This window comes from Dysidea avara, chromosome 2 (assembly GCF_963678975.1).
Source record: "Dysidea avara chromosome 2, odDysAvar1.4, whole genome shotgun sequence".
Taxonomy (NCBI): domain Eukaryota; kingdom Metazoa; phylum Porifera; class Demospongiae; order Dictyoceratida; family Dysideidae; genus Dysidea; species Dysidea avara.
In genome coordinates this window covers 34410106-34426576 of record NC_089273.1, presented here as the reverse complement: position 1 = coordinate 34426576, position 16471 = coordinate 34410106, and the positions used below count along the sequence as shown (strand labels likewise).

The following is a 16471-nucleotide window of genomic DNA, read 5'->3' as shown; positions in this document are numbered from 1 at the left end:
TATGAAATTACAAAAAGAAGTGATATCTAATCAAAAATAGCCTAGCTGTAAAGAAAGGTTGCAGCCTCCAAAAAAGCCAGGGCGAAAAAAGATGTGAAACCAAAGGTGGTGGCCAAGAACTTGCTATTATGGTAGGTTAATGGCAAAAATTTTAATTTTCACAATTCAGTTAAATTTGGTGCCGAATCCTAGTGAAACTTTGAGGAGGCAACACAAATTCAACTGAATTGTCATTATTAAAATTTTTTCCATTAACCTACCATCACTGCCATTTCTTGGCCACCACCTTTGACTTCACATCTTTTTCACCCTGGTTTTTTTGGAGGCCTCACCCTTTTATTACACCTTGGTTGTTTTTGATTAGATATTTATTACATGCTACAGGATAACTTGTTTGCAGCTGATCTCTCTACTGGGTGACTTAAAATGTAGCTGAACTCTCTACAGGGTGATTTGCGTGTAACTGATTCAGAACTCTCTACAGGATTCTCTCTGCAGGGTAACTTATTTCTAGTTGAACTCTCTATAGGGTTATCTGTTTGTAGTTTAACTTTCTACAGGGTAATTTGTTTCTATCTGAACTCTCTACAAGATGACCTGTTTCTAGCTGGTGTCTCTATAGGGTAACTTGTTTGTAGCTGAACTCTCTACAGGATGGTTTCTTTGTAGCTAATCTCTCTACAGGGTGACTTGCTTTTAGCTGAACTCTCTACAGTGTGACTTGTTTCTAACCGATCTCTTTATAGGGTAACTAGTTTGTGGCTGAACTCTCTATAGGGTGGTTTTGTTTTGTAGCTGAACACCCTACATACAAAGTGACTTCTTCTAGTTGATCTCTCTACAGCATGGCTTATTTCTAGCTGAACTCTGTACAGGGTGATCTATTTGTAGCTGAGTTCTCTACAGGGTGACTTGCTTCTAGCTGAACTCTATACAGGAAAGTTTCTTTGCAGCTGAACTCTCTACAGGATTATTTGTTTGCAGCTGAACTCTCTACAAGGTGACTTCTTCTAGTTGATCTCTCTATAGGGTAACTTGTTTCTAGCTGAACTCTCTACAGGAAAGTTTCTTTGCAGCTAAACTCTCTACAGGATTATTTGTTTGTAGCTGAACTCTCTACAAGGTGACTTCTTCTCGCTTATCTCTCTACAGGGTGACATGTTTCTAGCTGAAGGGTGATCTGTTACATGGCGTTTTTTTGTAGCTGGACTCTCTACAGGGTTACTTGTTTCTAGCTAATGTACCTTGTTTGTAGCTAAACTCTCTACAGGGTGATTTGTGTGTAGCTGAACTCTCTACAAGGTGATTTGTTTGCAGCTGTACTCTTTACATGGTAGTTTATTGTAGCTGAACTATCTACAAGGTGACTTCTTCTAGCTGATCTCCCTACAGGGTGATTTCTTTGTAGCTGAACTATCTGTAGAATAATTTGTTTGTAGCTGAACTCTCTACCAGGTGATCCTTCAAGCTGATCTCTGTACAGAATGACTTGTTTCTAGCTGATCTCTCTACAGGGTAATTTGTTTCTAGCCAAACTCTCTACAGGGTGATTTGTTCATACTTGAACTCTCTATGGGGTTTTTGCTTATGGCTAAACTCTCTACAGGGTGGGTTGTTTGTAGCTGAACTCTCTACAAGATGACTTATTCTCGCTTATCTCTCTACAGGGTGATTTGTTTGTAGTTGAACTCTCTGCAGGGTGATTTGTTTATAGCTTAGCTCTCTATAGGGTGACTAGTTTGCAATCTACAGGGTCCCTTGTTTGTAGCTGATCTCTATAGGGTAGCTTGTTTGTAGCTAAACTCTCTACAGGTTAGTTTCTTTGTAGCTGATCTCTCCACAGGGTAACTTGTTTCTAGCTGAACTCTCTACAGGGTGATTTGTTCGTAGCTGAATTCTCTTACAGATGATCCTTCAAGCTGATCTCTTTATAGGATGACTTGTTTCTAACTGATCTCAAGGTGACTTCTTGCTTATCTCTCTACAGGGTGATGTGTTTGTAGCTGAACTATCTGTAGGGTGATTTGTTTATACCTGACACAGCTTAAATCACGATAAATACGGAGAGAACGTAGCACCGTCTTAGCAAGCTGCAAATGGGCAAGGACGTACTAATACGGAAATCAGTCCGTCTATGAAGAATTACGTGAATGTAATGCTGCTATGATTAAATACGAAGAGGACGGAACACGTCTTCGCAAGCTGAAAATAGGCAAGGACGTACTAAGACAGAATCAAGTTCGTCTCTGCGGGCCGTTGTAACTGATGCTGTCATAATTTTTTACGTTCATCAAGCTGAGAGGTTTACGAGACGGATGGATGACGATCGAACAGATCGTCAACCATAGATGGATGACGATCGAACAGAAGGGATGGCTCTAGATGGGTTACTGAAACTGGTTACTGCACCCCAGTGATTGCACAACTCTAGTCAAGCATACTCAAGTTACTAGTCCCAGCGCCAAAAATTACCCTGGAGGTTTCCCGAGACACAGCACTCGTGTCTGCACAAGGTATACCATAGTAGAGGCGGATCCAGGAGCTGGCAGGGGGAGGGACACAAACAGGCTGAGTTGTAGGTGGGTGAGAAAAACCAGATCATCTTGTTAGTTGTTGCATTTATGAAGTAGCAAATAATCACCACTTAGTAGTGTCTCACTGTTGATTTTTGACATTAATTTTTACAGATGGTTGTGGAGTCTTAAAGCTGTGTAAAAGGCTACGAATCTCTAAACATGATAATTTTTTGTTAGAGGCGCTTAGTACGCACGAAGGTGCTGGGGGAAATTTCACAGCTAGTTTGACTTCGGTTTGCTTTAATTCAGGTGAATTTGTAATAAATTCTACTAAAATCTGCATATCGTTTTAGCCCTGACAAAGTTGAGTATTACTCATAAGTATGATTCCTCCAAAAGGTGACGAGGGATGAGGGGGGCTTTTGCCCCAAATGCCCCATCCTGGGTCCACCATTGCATAGCTACTTCCCTATGGTTATTGCCTATGTACTCAATGACTTGATCTACTGCCTGTCAAGGAACAATCATCACGAAAATACGTAATAATAAAATAACATCATTATTTCTAAGTCTGGTTCCACTGGTGGTAGTGCATGTAATAAATATCATGAGTACTGTCCCGCAATTATTGCATGCATGGTACAACAACCATGCTCATCACAGAAAAAGGTAGAGGATACCAGCAATTATAAGTCAGGTTAATCCAGCTGCTCATATAATGTGAGCCTTGGAAATATAAGTTGCTGTACATTGTAAACAAAATGGCACATAAAATGTCCATAATCTATATTTGCTGCACAATAAGATATCAGTACATCCTGAAATTTCACCAAAGCTTTAACAGTCACACTGCCATTCCCAAGGTGTTTATACCTAAGTTACAAATCTCAATCCTTTGATCTTCATTTTCTTCTTTCAATATTTTTACAGCTTTTTAGCAATCTGTAAATACAAATGACACTGTTATTGGGACACAAAACAGGTCATCTTTGTGAGAAGACATGATACACATACACGACCCAGAATCAGATTGCAAGTATGTATAATGTAACATGAATGATACACCTACAAATCTCAGAAATATATCAAAAGTGTGGTCACACCACACAATGATGTACATACAAGACCCAGAAACTGGTCAACAGTGTGGTAACAACAGACACACATACAAGACCCGGGAAAAGGTCAACCATATGTGGTAACACATCACAATTGACACACATACAAGACCTGGAAGCAGGTCGACAGTGTGTGGTAACACATCACAGTTGACACACATACAAGACCCGGAAGCAGGTCGACAGTGTGTGGTAACACATCACAATTGACACACATACAAGACCTGGAAGCAGGTCGACAGTGTGTGGTAACACATCTCAGTTGACACACATACAAGACCCGGAAGCAGGTCGACAGTGTGTGGTAGCACATCACAATTGACACACATACAAGACCTGGAAGCAGGTCGACAGTGTGTGGTAACACATCACAGTTGACACACATACAAGACCCGGAAGCAGGTCGACAGTGTGTGGTAACACATCACAATTGACACACATACAAGACCTGGAAGCAGGTCGACAGTGTGTGGTAACACATCACAGTTGACACACATACAAGACCCGGAAGCAGGTCGACAGTGTGTGGTAACACATCACAATTGACACACATACAAGACCTGGAAGCAGGTCGACAGTGTGTGGTAACACATCACAGTTGACACACATACAAGACCCGGAAGCAGGTCGACAGTGTGTGGTAACACATCACAATTGACACACATACAAGACCTGGAAGCAGGTCAACAGTGTGTGGTAACACATCACAGTTGACACACATACAAGACCCGGAAGCAGGTCGACAGTGTGTGGTAACACATCACAATTGACACACATACAAGACCTGGAAGCAGGTCGACAGTGTGTGGTAACACATCACAGTTGACACACATACAAGACCCGGAAGCAGGTCAACAGTGTGTGGTAACACATCACAATTGACACACATACAAGACCTGGAAGCAGGTCGACAGTGTGCGGTAACAAATCACAATTGACACACATACAGACCTTCAGTGCAGGCCACTGTAAAGCTTTAATAATAATAATAATAATAATAATACAAGACCTGGAAAACGACAGTGTGTAGTAACACATAATTAACATACATACAAGACTTGGAAACAGGTCGCCAGTGCTTAAATTACAAGGCGAATACCACACCTACAATGTCAGTGCGTGGAATTACAAAACAAAAGACAAATCTACATGATACAGGTTTCCAGTTGGTAAATACAACCCGAATTACACGTCTAGTTCATCTATTCAAACGAAACTTCGACGATTTCCACAACACTGACATGTGTTCACTAAAACACAAACCTGATTGTCGACTGTTGTATTCCGTCTTGAAAAGATGGTTTAATACACCCAACAGCACCGTACCGCACCGTACTTTTCATCCTTTATCCTAGCGGCACTAAATAGAAATTTTCATAATGTGTTACGCACGTGATCGTGCAGCCACGAGGCGGACATGTGGCGAGACGGGATGGGAGACACAAGGTGGTCGTCAAGAAGTAAAGTATGCTGATCTGTAAAGCTTTATGGATGGGCAGATACTCGCAACAGATGTTGAGTACCAGATCTGCTACTAGTAAGTCGTCTGCCATTGTCGAGGCCATTGTTTAAGAGTCCAGAATGGAATGATTCGTGAAGAAAAATCCTGACGATAACAGCAGTGGAAGGATATATGTTAACGCAGTAGTGGAAGGGAAAGAACATACTTTTAGTCTCTTACTGCTGTAACTCTTCTCCAGATTGCAAGCGCTCATTAATTAGAAACTTACTGAAATACTGCCCCACCATTCTTCAAAAGTTTCTTACGTGAAAACGAATAGTGTTTAAGAGATGCTCTGTATCTAGAATAAACAGTTGTTGGAAATGCTGATGGAAAGGGAATCCAATGATAGTACTAGTGGAAGAGAAGGACTTGCCACCAGTCAGACAATATGTAGTACATTCTTAGATGATTGTTCTAAGCATTTAGAGTGTAATATTGTTTTGAGAAATGCTGGATGGCAACATTGGACAGGAAGAATAGCCGAGTACGATACTGGTAGAGAAAGATTAGCCAGCAGTGAGATGGTACTTGCTTGAAAATATTTCTTGGAAGATATTCCAGAAGAAAAAAAGCAGTAGTAGTGGAATAGGAAGACCTGTCAACAGGATGGTATGTACAGCACTTTAAATGGTTATTTATATGTAAGACGTTGCATTTAGAGTGACATATTTCTTGTAAGAAATGCTGTCTATATTGGAAGAAAGAAAAGTGAACGAGAGTTCTAGTAGAAGTGGAAGACCTGATATCAGTGGGACGGTATGTACAGCATTCTTGAATGATTATTATTGTGTAAAACTTTAGTGAAAGGAATACTGACTATATTGAAAGAAATAAAAGCGGACTAGTGTACTAGTAGAATAGAAAGAACTGCCAGTGGTGGGACGGCATGTATAGCATTCTTGAATGATTATTTTAGGTATGAAACACTGTTTTTAGAGTGAACTATTTTATTTCTCAGAAGAAACACTGACTGCTTTTGAAGGAAGATAAGCGGACTACAGTACAAGTAGAATAGGAAGACCTGCCAGCACTGTGATGGTATGTACACAATTCTTGAATACTAGTGATTATTGTTTCTATAAATCTTTGTATTTAGAGTGAAATATTTCTCAAAAGAAATGCTAACTACTTTTGAAGAAAGATAAGAGGACTATAGTATAAGTAGAATAGGAAGACCTGTCAGCACTGTGATGGTATGTACAGAATTCTTGAATACTAATGATTTTAAATCTTTGCATTTAGAGTGAACTATTTCTCAGAAGAAATGCTGACTACTTTTGAAGAAAGATAAGCGGACTATAGTACAAGTAGAATAGGAAGACCGGCCAACACTGTGATGGTATGTACAGAATTCTTGAATACTAAAGATTTTAAAACTTTGTATTTAGAGTAAACTATTTCTCAGAAGAAATGCTGACTACTTTTGAAGAAAGAAATGCGGACTATAGTACAAGTACAATAGGAAGACCTGCCAGCACTGTGATGGTATGTACAGAGTTCTTGAATACTAATGATTAATGTACCTATAAATCTTTGTATTTAGAGTGAAAATTTTCTCAGAAGAAATACTGACTATACGCAAGAAAGAAAAGTAGACTGGAGTACAAGTAGAAGAGCAAGACCTGATGTACAGCACTTTTGGTGATTATTTTATAAGTAAAACTTGATAAGTAAAACTTGTGTGTTTATAGATTGAAATATTTCTCGGAAGAAATGCTTACTATGCAAGAGAGAATGGACTTGAGTGCTGCTAGTAGAAGAGGAAGATTTACTATCAGTGAGATGGTATGTACAGCAGTTTTGAATGATTATTTTATAAGTAAAACTTTGTGTTTAGAGTAAAATATTTCTTGGAAGAATGCTGACTATTTTAGAAGGAAAAGCAGACTATAGTACAAGTATAAGAGAGATCTGCATCAGTTTTCATGGTGTGTAGAGTGGCACCAAAGTTGCTGGTAGTAGCAAAATTAGATGATAGCACTAGTAAGAGCAGAGAATGTGACGGTACGTACAAAATTCTTCATTATCAGACTATAGTAATGTATCCTGTTTAGAATTTTTGAGATGAAAGGATTTACGCCAGCACAGAAAGTGATGGATGCAAAAGAGGTATGTTGAGAGTTGTTGCATTTTAATATTTTCAATCGATGTACACTAGAATTGAAAGAAATTGAGAAGGTAATCCCAAGGACGGTGAAGGCTGTATGAAAGAACTGACGGAAGTGAATATGAAGACCAGAATTTCATTACTTTTCATATATTTTTTATATTTAAATGAATATCCGATTTTCGTACCTCAAGTATCCTTCGGGATCACGTGCGCGGCTATGTGACAGCACTTCCATGACGGGGCGTAACTAGGTATATACGATGTATTATGACGGGTAACTACGTCTGGACGTCTTGAAAAGTGGTCCCACGACGGATTACTACTAATCTCGTCATGGGGTTACAGACGTTTTCCGTAGTTGCCACGTATCTTCGTTAATACGGGAGGAATTACGGGAAACTTTTCCACCGTATTTGTGGCGAATTTTGCTGTGTGAGCTCTCTACAAGGTAATGTCGTCTTTCTGATTTCTCTACAGATTGACTTGTTTCTAGCTGATCTATCTACAGAATGACCTGTTTGTTGTTTAAGTCTCTACAAGGTGATCTGTTCATAGCTGAACTCTCTACATGGTGGTTTTTTTGTAGCTGAACTCTCTTACAAGGTGATGTCTTCTAGCTGATCTCTATGGGTGACTTGTTTCTAGCTGATCTCTCTACAGGGTGAAATGTTTCTAGCTAAACTCTCTACAGGGTGATCTGTTTGTAGTTGAGCTCTCTACAGGATGACTTGTTTGCAACTGAACTCTCTACATGGTGGTTTTTTTTGTAGCTGAACTCTCTACAAGGTGACTTCATCTAGCTGATCTCTATGGGTGACTTGTTTCTAGCTGATCTCTCTACAGGGTGAAATGTTTCTAGCTGAACTCTCTACAGGGTGATCTGTTTGTAACTGAACTCTCTACAGGGTGATCTGTTTGCAGCTGAACTCTCTACATGGTGATTTCTTTGTAGCTGAACTCCCTACAAGGTGACTTCTTCTAGCTGATTTTATACAGAGTGATTTGTTTGTACTGAGCTCTCTACAAGGGGATGTCTTCTAGCTGATCTCTCTACAGAATAACTTGTTTCTAGCTGATCTCTCTACAGAGTGACTTGTTTCTAGCTGAACTCTACAGTGTTATCTGTTTGTAGCTGAGCTCCCTCTGGTTTCTAGCACTGGAAAAAATTATGTATTTGTCTATATGTGCAACAGAGTACATATGAAGCAAATATAGTTTACTATATGAGCATCACATGTGAGACAACCCGAATGTGATTTGAATATTACAATGATCACATGTGATATTTGCAACATGTGTATGCTAGTGGTTTTATGCAGTACATATAGTAACACATTTGCTACACATTTACTTCATCTGCAATCCCATGGCACATATATATATACCCTATATTTACTAGTGTGGCCTATGTATGATACACATGATATGAATATGATATAAATATGAAGTGAATATGAATTACACATAATTGACAAACTAAGTACACTTTGCACTGTAGCTCACTATCATGTGAAACATTGTTTACAAAACTCACTATATTAAGTATTGAGTATAAATCAACTATACCAAACACATGTTGAGTTGTCATGCATAAAATTACAGAAATATTTTTTTTACTGACAGATACACAGCAAGAACAGCCTCTGTTCCAGTGTTCAGTTGCCAGAAATGCACTTGATTTTGATCACTAGTAGAGATGATGCTGGTCAAAAGGCTTTTTCAGTGTAGCATACCAAAATAAGTTGGCCTGAGCTGAGCGGTAGAGGCAGCGGATTTTCAATTCATTGTACTTTTGTCATACAAATTTCCTTGTATTCATTTTCTATCAGCAGATTTCTTATATTATTACATACAGAACAGGCCACATCAATATATGGCCATCATTTCCAATCCAGTACGCTTCAATGCATGTTGAATGTATACCTCCTACCATGATGCTGTCTCTCCAACCACCAACAAATGGATTTGATGATTTACATGCTCTAAAATGTTACTTAAGATGTTCTAAGGCAAGAAACTTTATTACTGCTAAATCCACTGTAGTGAGTATACCGTGGTACAGGTTTAACAAATAATACTGCATTGTACAAATCTCTGCATGGTATAGAGATAAAATATTGGTAGGTTGCTTGGAGGATAGGTATCTTGCTCTAGTAAAGTCTTAGACGAAGTACAAAAAGTTTTTTAATCAAATAAAGATAAGTTTATATCACTGTTCACATGTTGTAGGTAACAAACCAAATTTTTCAACTTGATTATTTGTTTGCACATGGGGAAATACCATCGTCGTAACTCTTGAAACTACACAACCAGCATCCGTATAGTCCCTGAGAATATACCCATATAGCATTTCAGCAAAAACAAAAAACTGATACATTAGATCCAGGGTACTATGTATAGCCATTAGTTTACTCACTGATCACTTAAATGGCAGAATTCACTGACTACAACAACACCAACACACCTGAGACCACTGAATCCGGTATGAATTATAAACAGTGAGAATAATAGGTCCAATTTTCCCGTTCATTGGCAGTTAATTTTGCAAATTAGACGGAATTATGAGTGGAATTTGTCCATATTTCACGTGTCAGTAGGCTTCCGTGTCACAGGCTATGCCGTCAATTGTCTACTTTTTCGCCTTGTATGCTAACCAAATCACCATTATTACGTAGCTTAGAACTGGGCCAATCCATTGCTTCTTCTAACATTACCTCGTGTCATCTTCATAATTCAGTTCTTCACGTCAGTACAGCTTGGGTCAGGACAAGAGGCGCCGGGCCGGCAGGATTTTTTTACGATCGATTTTTAGGATCACAAACAGGCCTTCTTCTTGTAAACCCAAACAGAAAATGATACCTCATGGTTTCGGCATAATTTTTGCTAGAGTGTACCTCCATCCAGAAAAGAACTCACGTGCTGCATGTCACAGGAAAGCGTGGGCGAGTGAAGGGCAGGTGCTGCGTGAAAATCATGGAAGAAACCCAGAAGCCTTGTCGCTCCCAGTATGCTTCCAGAGGAACTCCGCTGAGAAAAACTGTCGCCGGTTGGATCCCACCGTTAGGGCGGCCGTAATGTTCTACAAATGATTTGTTTGTGTATATGTATGTATGTTCTGTGTATGTATGTATGCTTTGTATGTGTATATGTATGTATGTTCTGTGTTGGGGACCACCTAGTACAGGCTAACTAGCCTTTTGTGGAACCCTTCTTTGAAAAATTGATAATTAATTAATTAATTAATAACAAATGACAGATGCCCAGCGGATAGAACAACACTGGCGCTGGGGCAAGCTATAACAAAGCCTTTACCTGATGGATTCAGCCATACAGGGGAGTCGTAAGTTAATGATGTAACCAATTCAGTTGCTAGGATATGTGATAACATTTCAGTGTTCATATTTCATCTCAAGAAAGTTAACTTGTGTTGAATCTTGTACAACAAGAAGTATCCAGACTATAGACCAAAGGCTTGTTCTAACTCTGGTAAAGGACTGCCCACATACCAAGATACTTTAATAGTGTAAGTTGCATTTTCTGCTTAAAAGTGATCATTCAGTGACCATAGGAAGTTTGTCCGTGACATATCGTATTGGATGATGGTGATGATAAGATTGTAGAAGAAGTACACAATCATTTCAGTCTCAAGTATGAATACATGTTACTTGAGAAACTTAATTTACTCCCATAATATTGCCAGATTTAGTGAAAGGACTTTATTGGATGATAATCAAGAAAACATGCAAGCAGTTATTGATAAAATGACAAATGAAGTAGTACTGAAGCTATTACTATTAAACGTATGTTCCAAAAATGTGTGTAGAGTTATCCATTTTCTGATAGGAGCAGTGACTCCAGAAAGGTCACCCAATGCCAGGAGAGAAACATGACAATAGTCAGCTTGCACTGCCATTCTAGGAGAAGACAGAGAATGCACATTGTAAGAATTACTGTGGCTTGTATTACAATATGTTACAGATATTCTTTTGTAGAAAGAAAGTGTGTAAAGCACTACACTATTCTTTAACCATTGGCGCAGAATCAACATGAAAGTATGAAGGAGTACTAAGAGCAACCAATGAATTAACCGGGCAAGATTCTGGTGGCAGTTAGTGCACCGACAGAGATGAGACATCTAATCGTCCACCAGAAAAAAGAAATTGATTAAATACACACCGCATGTAGTGGCATTGTAGAAAATTACAGGATGTGGAAAGTCTCTTAACAACAAAATAGATGCCATAGCACAAGAAGTAGAGCTATGTTGGAGAATCAGAAGACCAAAGCCTTGTGAATTTTTCAGTGTCAAACTCATTTGAACTAAAAGTAAATAGACTGTTGATGGAGTTGTATAATTATTTTCATGTTTTATTTTCAAATCAAATTAATTGTCAAATCAAACTACGTAGCTTATAAGTGAAATTTGTCATGTGTATGCTACATATGTCTTATACATGCACTTCAGATTCATAGCATCTATCCTACATCTGTTCATGCATGTGAAATTGCACAAATACAATCCACATGTGCTGCAAATCTTGTTTATCTTCTCCTACACTCAACAACAAATGCGAAGCAAACAGCACATTTACTCTAGATCAAATATGATGAGCACATAAGTGAATGTGATATTTGCTTAATATGCACTACATATGCACTGCAGGCACAAATGTGTTTTTTTTTCCAGTGTAGCTGAACTCTCTATAGAGTTATAACTTGTTTCTATAACTGAACTCTTTACAGTATGGTTTTTTGATTGATTGCCGAACTCTACATGGTGACTTGTTTGCAGCAGAATTCTCAAAAGAGTGACCTATTTGTAGCTGAACTCTCTACAGAATGACTTACTTGTAGCTCAACATTTTATAAAGTAACTTGTTTGCAGATGAAGTCTCTACAGGGTTACTTATTTATAGCTGATCTCTATAGGGTGACTTGTTTGTATAGATGAACTCTCTACTGGGTAGTTTCTTTGTAGCTGAACTCCTTGCACAGTGACTTGTTTGTAGCTGAATTCTCTACAGAATGACTTGTTAGTAGGCTATCTAAACTCTCTACAGGGTGACTTGTTTATAGCTGAATTTTCTTCATTGTGACTTGTAATGCTCTGAATCTCTATACAGCGGTATATTTGTAGCTGTACTCTCTACAGGGTGACTTGCATGTAGCTGAATTGTCTTTAAGATTAACTGTTTGTAGCTGAACTCTCTACAGAATAACTTGTAATGTAATATAATTCTAAAATGAAGTAATTTATAAACGTATCTGAATGCTCTATTACAGTGACTGTTCTATTAGAGTATCTCGAACTCGCATTTGCTACACATAGTTGGATTTCGAATCATAACTCAGTGGTTTGTATCAGATTCTTCTGTACTACTACAAGAATCTTCTATGATGATAATTCCAACTACATACTGACTTTCAGCTTATTGCTCTAAGCAGTTTTCCTGGTAGGCGAATCTCGATCGCGTGATTGTTACACACCTTAGGTTTTGAGTCATATCTCCGTGATCATTATTTTGATTGCTTTCAAACAATTAGAAGGCACTCCTACAATGGTTGATCTATCCACAAACTGATTTTCAATTCATTCCATCAAGTGGTTTACCCTGTAGGCATGACAACAAATCGATCTTGTTTTAAACAAATAATTGGTGATACATCCTGAACTATTCATCAGATTTGCACCAAACGTGTTACTAAGATTCCCCTTTGGACTCCCTTTATGTCTGCCAAATTTCAAGGCAATCAGATGACATGTTTGTGTTTATAGCAATTTTTGCAAAGTGTGCGAAAAGAAAAAACGCAGAAAAAAAATTGAAACTTTGGTCACTCGTTTCTAGAAAATGGCTGGGGCGATTTCCTTCAAATATTGAATGTGGACTCCACTGACTGGTGGGCAACTCTGCAATATATTTGGTTCCAATTGGATAAGGGATCACCAAGATACAAAGGTGTGAAAATGACGTTTTCTTTCTTCCTGTCAATATACCAACAATGTGGTACTCCAGTTTCTTTGGCACATGACATACTATCATGCGTCCTGATTTTTCTGCACCCATGTGAAAAAATGTTTCATGCTAAAAAAGCTTTCTGCATAAGGTAAATGAATGCTGTATGGTGTCTGTATATACCTTCCAGGTATATAAGTTAACTTTGTTTTGAGGTGGTTTATATTTTGACAGTATAACCCTAAATGCATTGTGAATATCTTTCACAATGATCTATACGGACAAAAACAAATGTGACCTGATCTTGGAAAACCTACCTTTTTGGCACATTAATCAATATTCTGTTTTTATTGCTTAATTGAGGTATTGGGTGCTCATTTATCTTATGTTAAAATTTTAGCTTAATATTTCTAAACATTTCTGAGATATGGCCAATTTTCTGCCCTACACATTACAAACTAACTTTTACGGTAATATATTGACTTCTGTGAGTGATTAAATGGTGACAAATCACTTTGTATACTAATAATTTTATTCCTACCATCTAAAATACTTTAAAAGAGATTTCTGAGTATTTTTGCTACTTTTCTGCAATTATATCTTTGTATAAGATTTAGTTCTAGCCATTCCAGCACCTGAACAAATCACTCAATTTGTTAGTTAGTTGGTGTCCTATACATGTGAAATTAATACATGGTCTGATATAATCATCCATGTTAAAATTTTCATTTGAATTTCCAAAAAGATTGCTTGTGCCCAAAAGGTAAGTTTTCTAAGATCTGGTCACAAATGTGACCATCTCAGCAAAAAACCCGACTTGTACGCACAATTAAAAATATATATATATTATTCACTCAGTAATATCAGCAGTGTCCAAGGAATGGATCACCAAAGTTTGAGCCTTCTGTGATGTGTAGTTTTGAAATTATAGCGATAGATAGTAGGAAGAGCTAAGTAATCGATTTGTACAGCGACTATACTGAAAATAAACTACAGGTGCTTACATTCGCAGCCATAACTTCCGTTTGAATTAGTCTACAACGTGCTTACAATGTTCACCATGGATCAGCACATCAGCCAAGGTATAGTATTAGCTCTGTAGATACTTACGCATATGGATATGAAGGCAGTTTGTTAGAAGAAATGATGACAATCTTGTTTACGTTTACCGTATCGTATACAAACGCACGTGACATGCATACCGTTGGAGCTAGAGAAACGAAAAAGAGTTTCGAACTCTCCATGAGCAGGCGAATAAGATGGTGTATAGTTTTAATCGATTTGAGTCTTCCTTCTTCAAGTACTGGCCCAATAAAAACTTGTGTAGTTTTTTTTTTGTAGCATACGTAATTTTACGAATTATTTTATTATTTCGATTTTCTCAATACGCATGCTTGTGCGAACAAGTCGGGTTTTTGCTGAGACGGTCACAAATGTAATGGCCCTGTATATAGGTTAACAGGAATAACGAAATCAAAAGGAAGTGTCACATATGAGAACAAAAATGGATAGCAACTGCAAGGATCACTTGTGGTTGCTATTAAGTGGATCCTTAAGTGAGTTCTTATCCTCCATCCATCCTCTGGAACAATCAATTAACCTCAAACACACGAGAAACATATGTACTGGCCAGCACAGAAAGTCCAGCAGCACATACTAAATAAATTATTAGCACAAATGCACTATCACGAATAAATGAACACCTTGCATTGTTAGCGAAAAGAACTGGGTACAAAGGAAAGTCCATGATGAGTGCATTGTACATACTGTGATTGGTGAAAGGTACATCTCAGGAAGAAGCGACATTGAACAGTGAAGAAATCAAGCCCATGGCTATATACATTGTCGACTTATGTTTGGCTGAAGGAATCAGTTAGTCAGAATAAAATTCTGTTACATAGAAATTTTTTAAATTTCATAGAAACTTTTTGGAAGGGTTTAGGGTTAATCTGAAAACATTTTTGGGCTTGGCTGTACTTAACCAATACCGCCAAGTTATCATGAAAGGAAATTGATGCTGGTTTTAGGGCAATATTTTGGGCTGGAAAAGCCCAGTTCTACATGATCCCTACTACCGTACTGTACGATGATGATCACTCGTGACTAGTCAAATTTAAATTTCCTAATTTTTCATAACAATAGCTAGTTGTTAATACATGTAGCTACTGTTAAACACATACCTACTGTTATGAAAAATAAGGAAAAATGACTATGAGAAACTTTTAGTTTAAGCATTATTACAATAAGTTCTCTTCTGTGCAATAAAACTTGTAAGATATTTGTTGCACAAAATTTTAAATTTAATGGTCCATAATACAGTACCCCCAGAAGTAACATTACAATCCACTGCAAGTGCTCAAATTCAGGCCATGGCTTGACACAACGCACAACTGGAATACATCATGTGCGAAGGCACATGGTTATTGAAGCAGCCACCTGAGGGAGCTCACGTGTCATGGCTACACATGGTGGGTTAGTTAGCACACACATGCCAAAGAAATCGTGGGTCAAAAATTGGCTACATGAGTGTCAACTGCTTGCAAGTGTAATGTTACCTCTCAGCAGTACTGTAACTTTAACCCTTGTGTATTATGTATTTATAATAATTTCAATGCACTTATTTTCATTATAAAACACATACCTGATTCCAATTCTTGGTTGATTTCATCAGCTAATTTGGAAACAGGACCATTTGATTCACCATCATACGACTTCATTGCATTAAGAAGCCCATGAAGATATTCATCAATTTTAGGCTTGATATGATGTTCAAGGAAGTGTGCTGCTCCATCAATCTGTGACCATGGTAGCTGTGGAAGGTTACTTAGGAGATTCGGTTGAAAACGATTCCATATTGGTGTTAGTGTGTTCTCTAGCCTCTGGCGATACTTTGTAAAAGCTGCTTTTTTAAACATTTTTCCTTGGTTACTGTAGTCAAAAATTGTCATTTTATCACTTACATCATTAAGCAATAGTTATATGATATCAAAATTTGCATGTTAAACAACTGAATGTATGTGAACAAGCAGATATTTACAATCTATATTAGCATTCATAAGAATCAAACTCAATTATTAGTCTCTAAATTTATTAGCCAACTTTCATTTGTTCCTTGGTTTCCATAAATTTAGTAGTTACATAATAAACATACGATTTCATAAGTGCAGCTAAGGGTGAGAATAGGTGGACATTTGCCTAACCATCACAGTTCCTTGCCCAACCATCACAAGTAGCTTACATGCTAGATTCATGCAAGGATTTATGGCAGT

General features: G+C 37.9%; 1 protein-coding gene and 3 long non-coding RNA genes across 8 annotated transcripts in view; 2 read left to right on the top strand and 2 right to left on the bottom strand.

The window, feature by feature from the left end:
* The window catches only part of LOC136247139 (uncharacterized), a 142643-nt gene that overhangs the window by 101724 nt on the left and 24448 nt on the right, over positions 1 to 16471 (bottom strand). For both annotated transcript variants that reach the window (XM_066038765.1, XM_066038766.1), the window contains exon 2: positions 15844 to 16130. In XM_066038765.1, the coding sequence (XP_065894837.1) occupies positions 15844 to 16117 (274 nt within the window). In that variant the 5' untranslated portion in view covers positions 16118 to 16130. The remainder of the gene's footprint in view (positions 1 to 15843; positions 16131 to 16471) is intronic.
* On the bottom strand, positions 3210 to 5284 carry LOC136247137 (uncharacterized). The gene is made up of 2 exons (XR_010697107.1): positions 4898 to 5284; positions 3210 to 3458 (listed from the first exon to the last, which is right to left on the bottom strand). It is a non-coding gene; the product is annotated as an uncharacterized lncRNA (long non-coding RNA).
* LOC136247136 (uncharacterized) lies at positions 4956 to 7438 on the top strand. Of its 4 annotated transcripts, XR_010697104.1 has the most exons (12): positions 4961 to 5747; positions 5798 to 5894; positions 5940 to 6054; positions 6097 to 6176; positions 6235 to 6331; positions 6381 to 6477; positions 6527 to 6623; positions 6682 to 6779; positions 6830 to 6923; positions 6976 to 7142; positions 7193 to 7247; positions 7297 to 7438. It is a non-coding gene; the product is annotated as an uncharacterized lncRNA (long non-coding RNA). The 4 variants fall into 4 exon arrangements; XR_010697103.1 differs by having other exon boundaries at positions 4959 to 5747; positions 5940 to 6176; XR_010697106.1 differs by lacking the exon at positions 6381 to 6477 and having other exon boundaries at positions 4956 to 5747; positions 5940 to 6176.
* Positions 10605 to 11635, top strand: LOC136244466 (uncharacterized). The gene is made up of 3 exons (XR_010695270.1): positions 10605 to 11048; positions 11092 to 11188; positions 11241 to 11635. It is a non-coding gene; the product is annotated as an uncharacterized lncRNA (long non-coding RNA).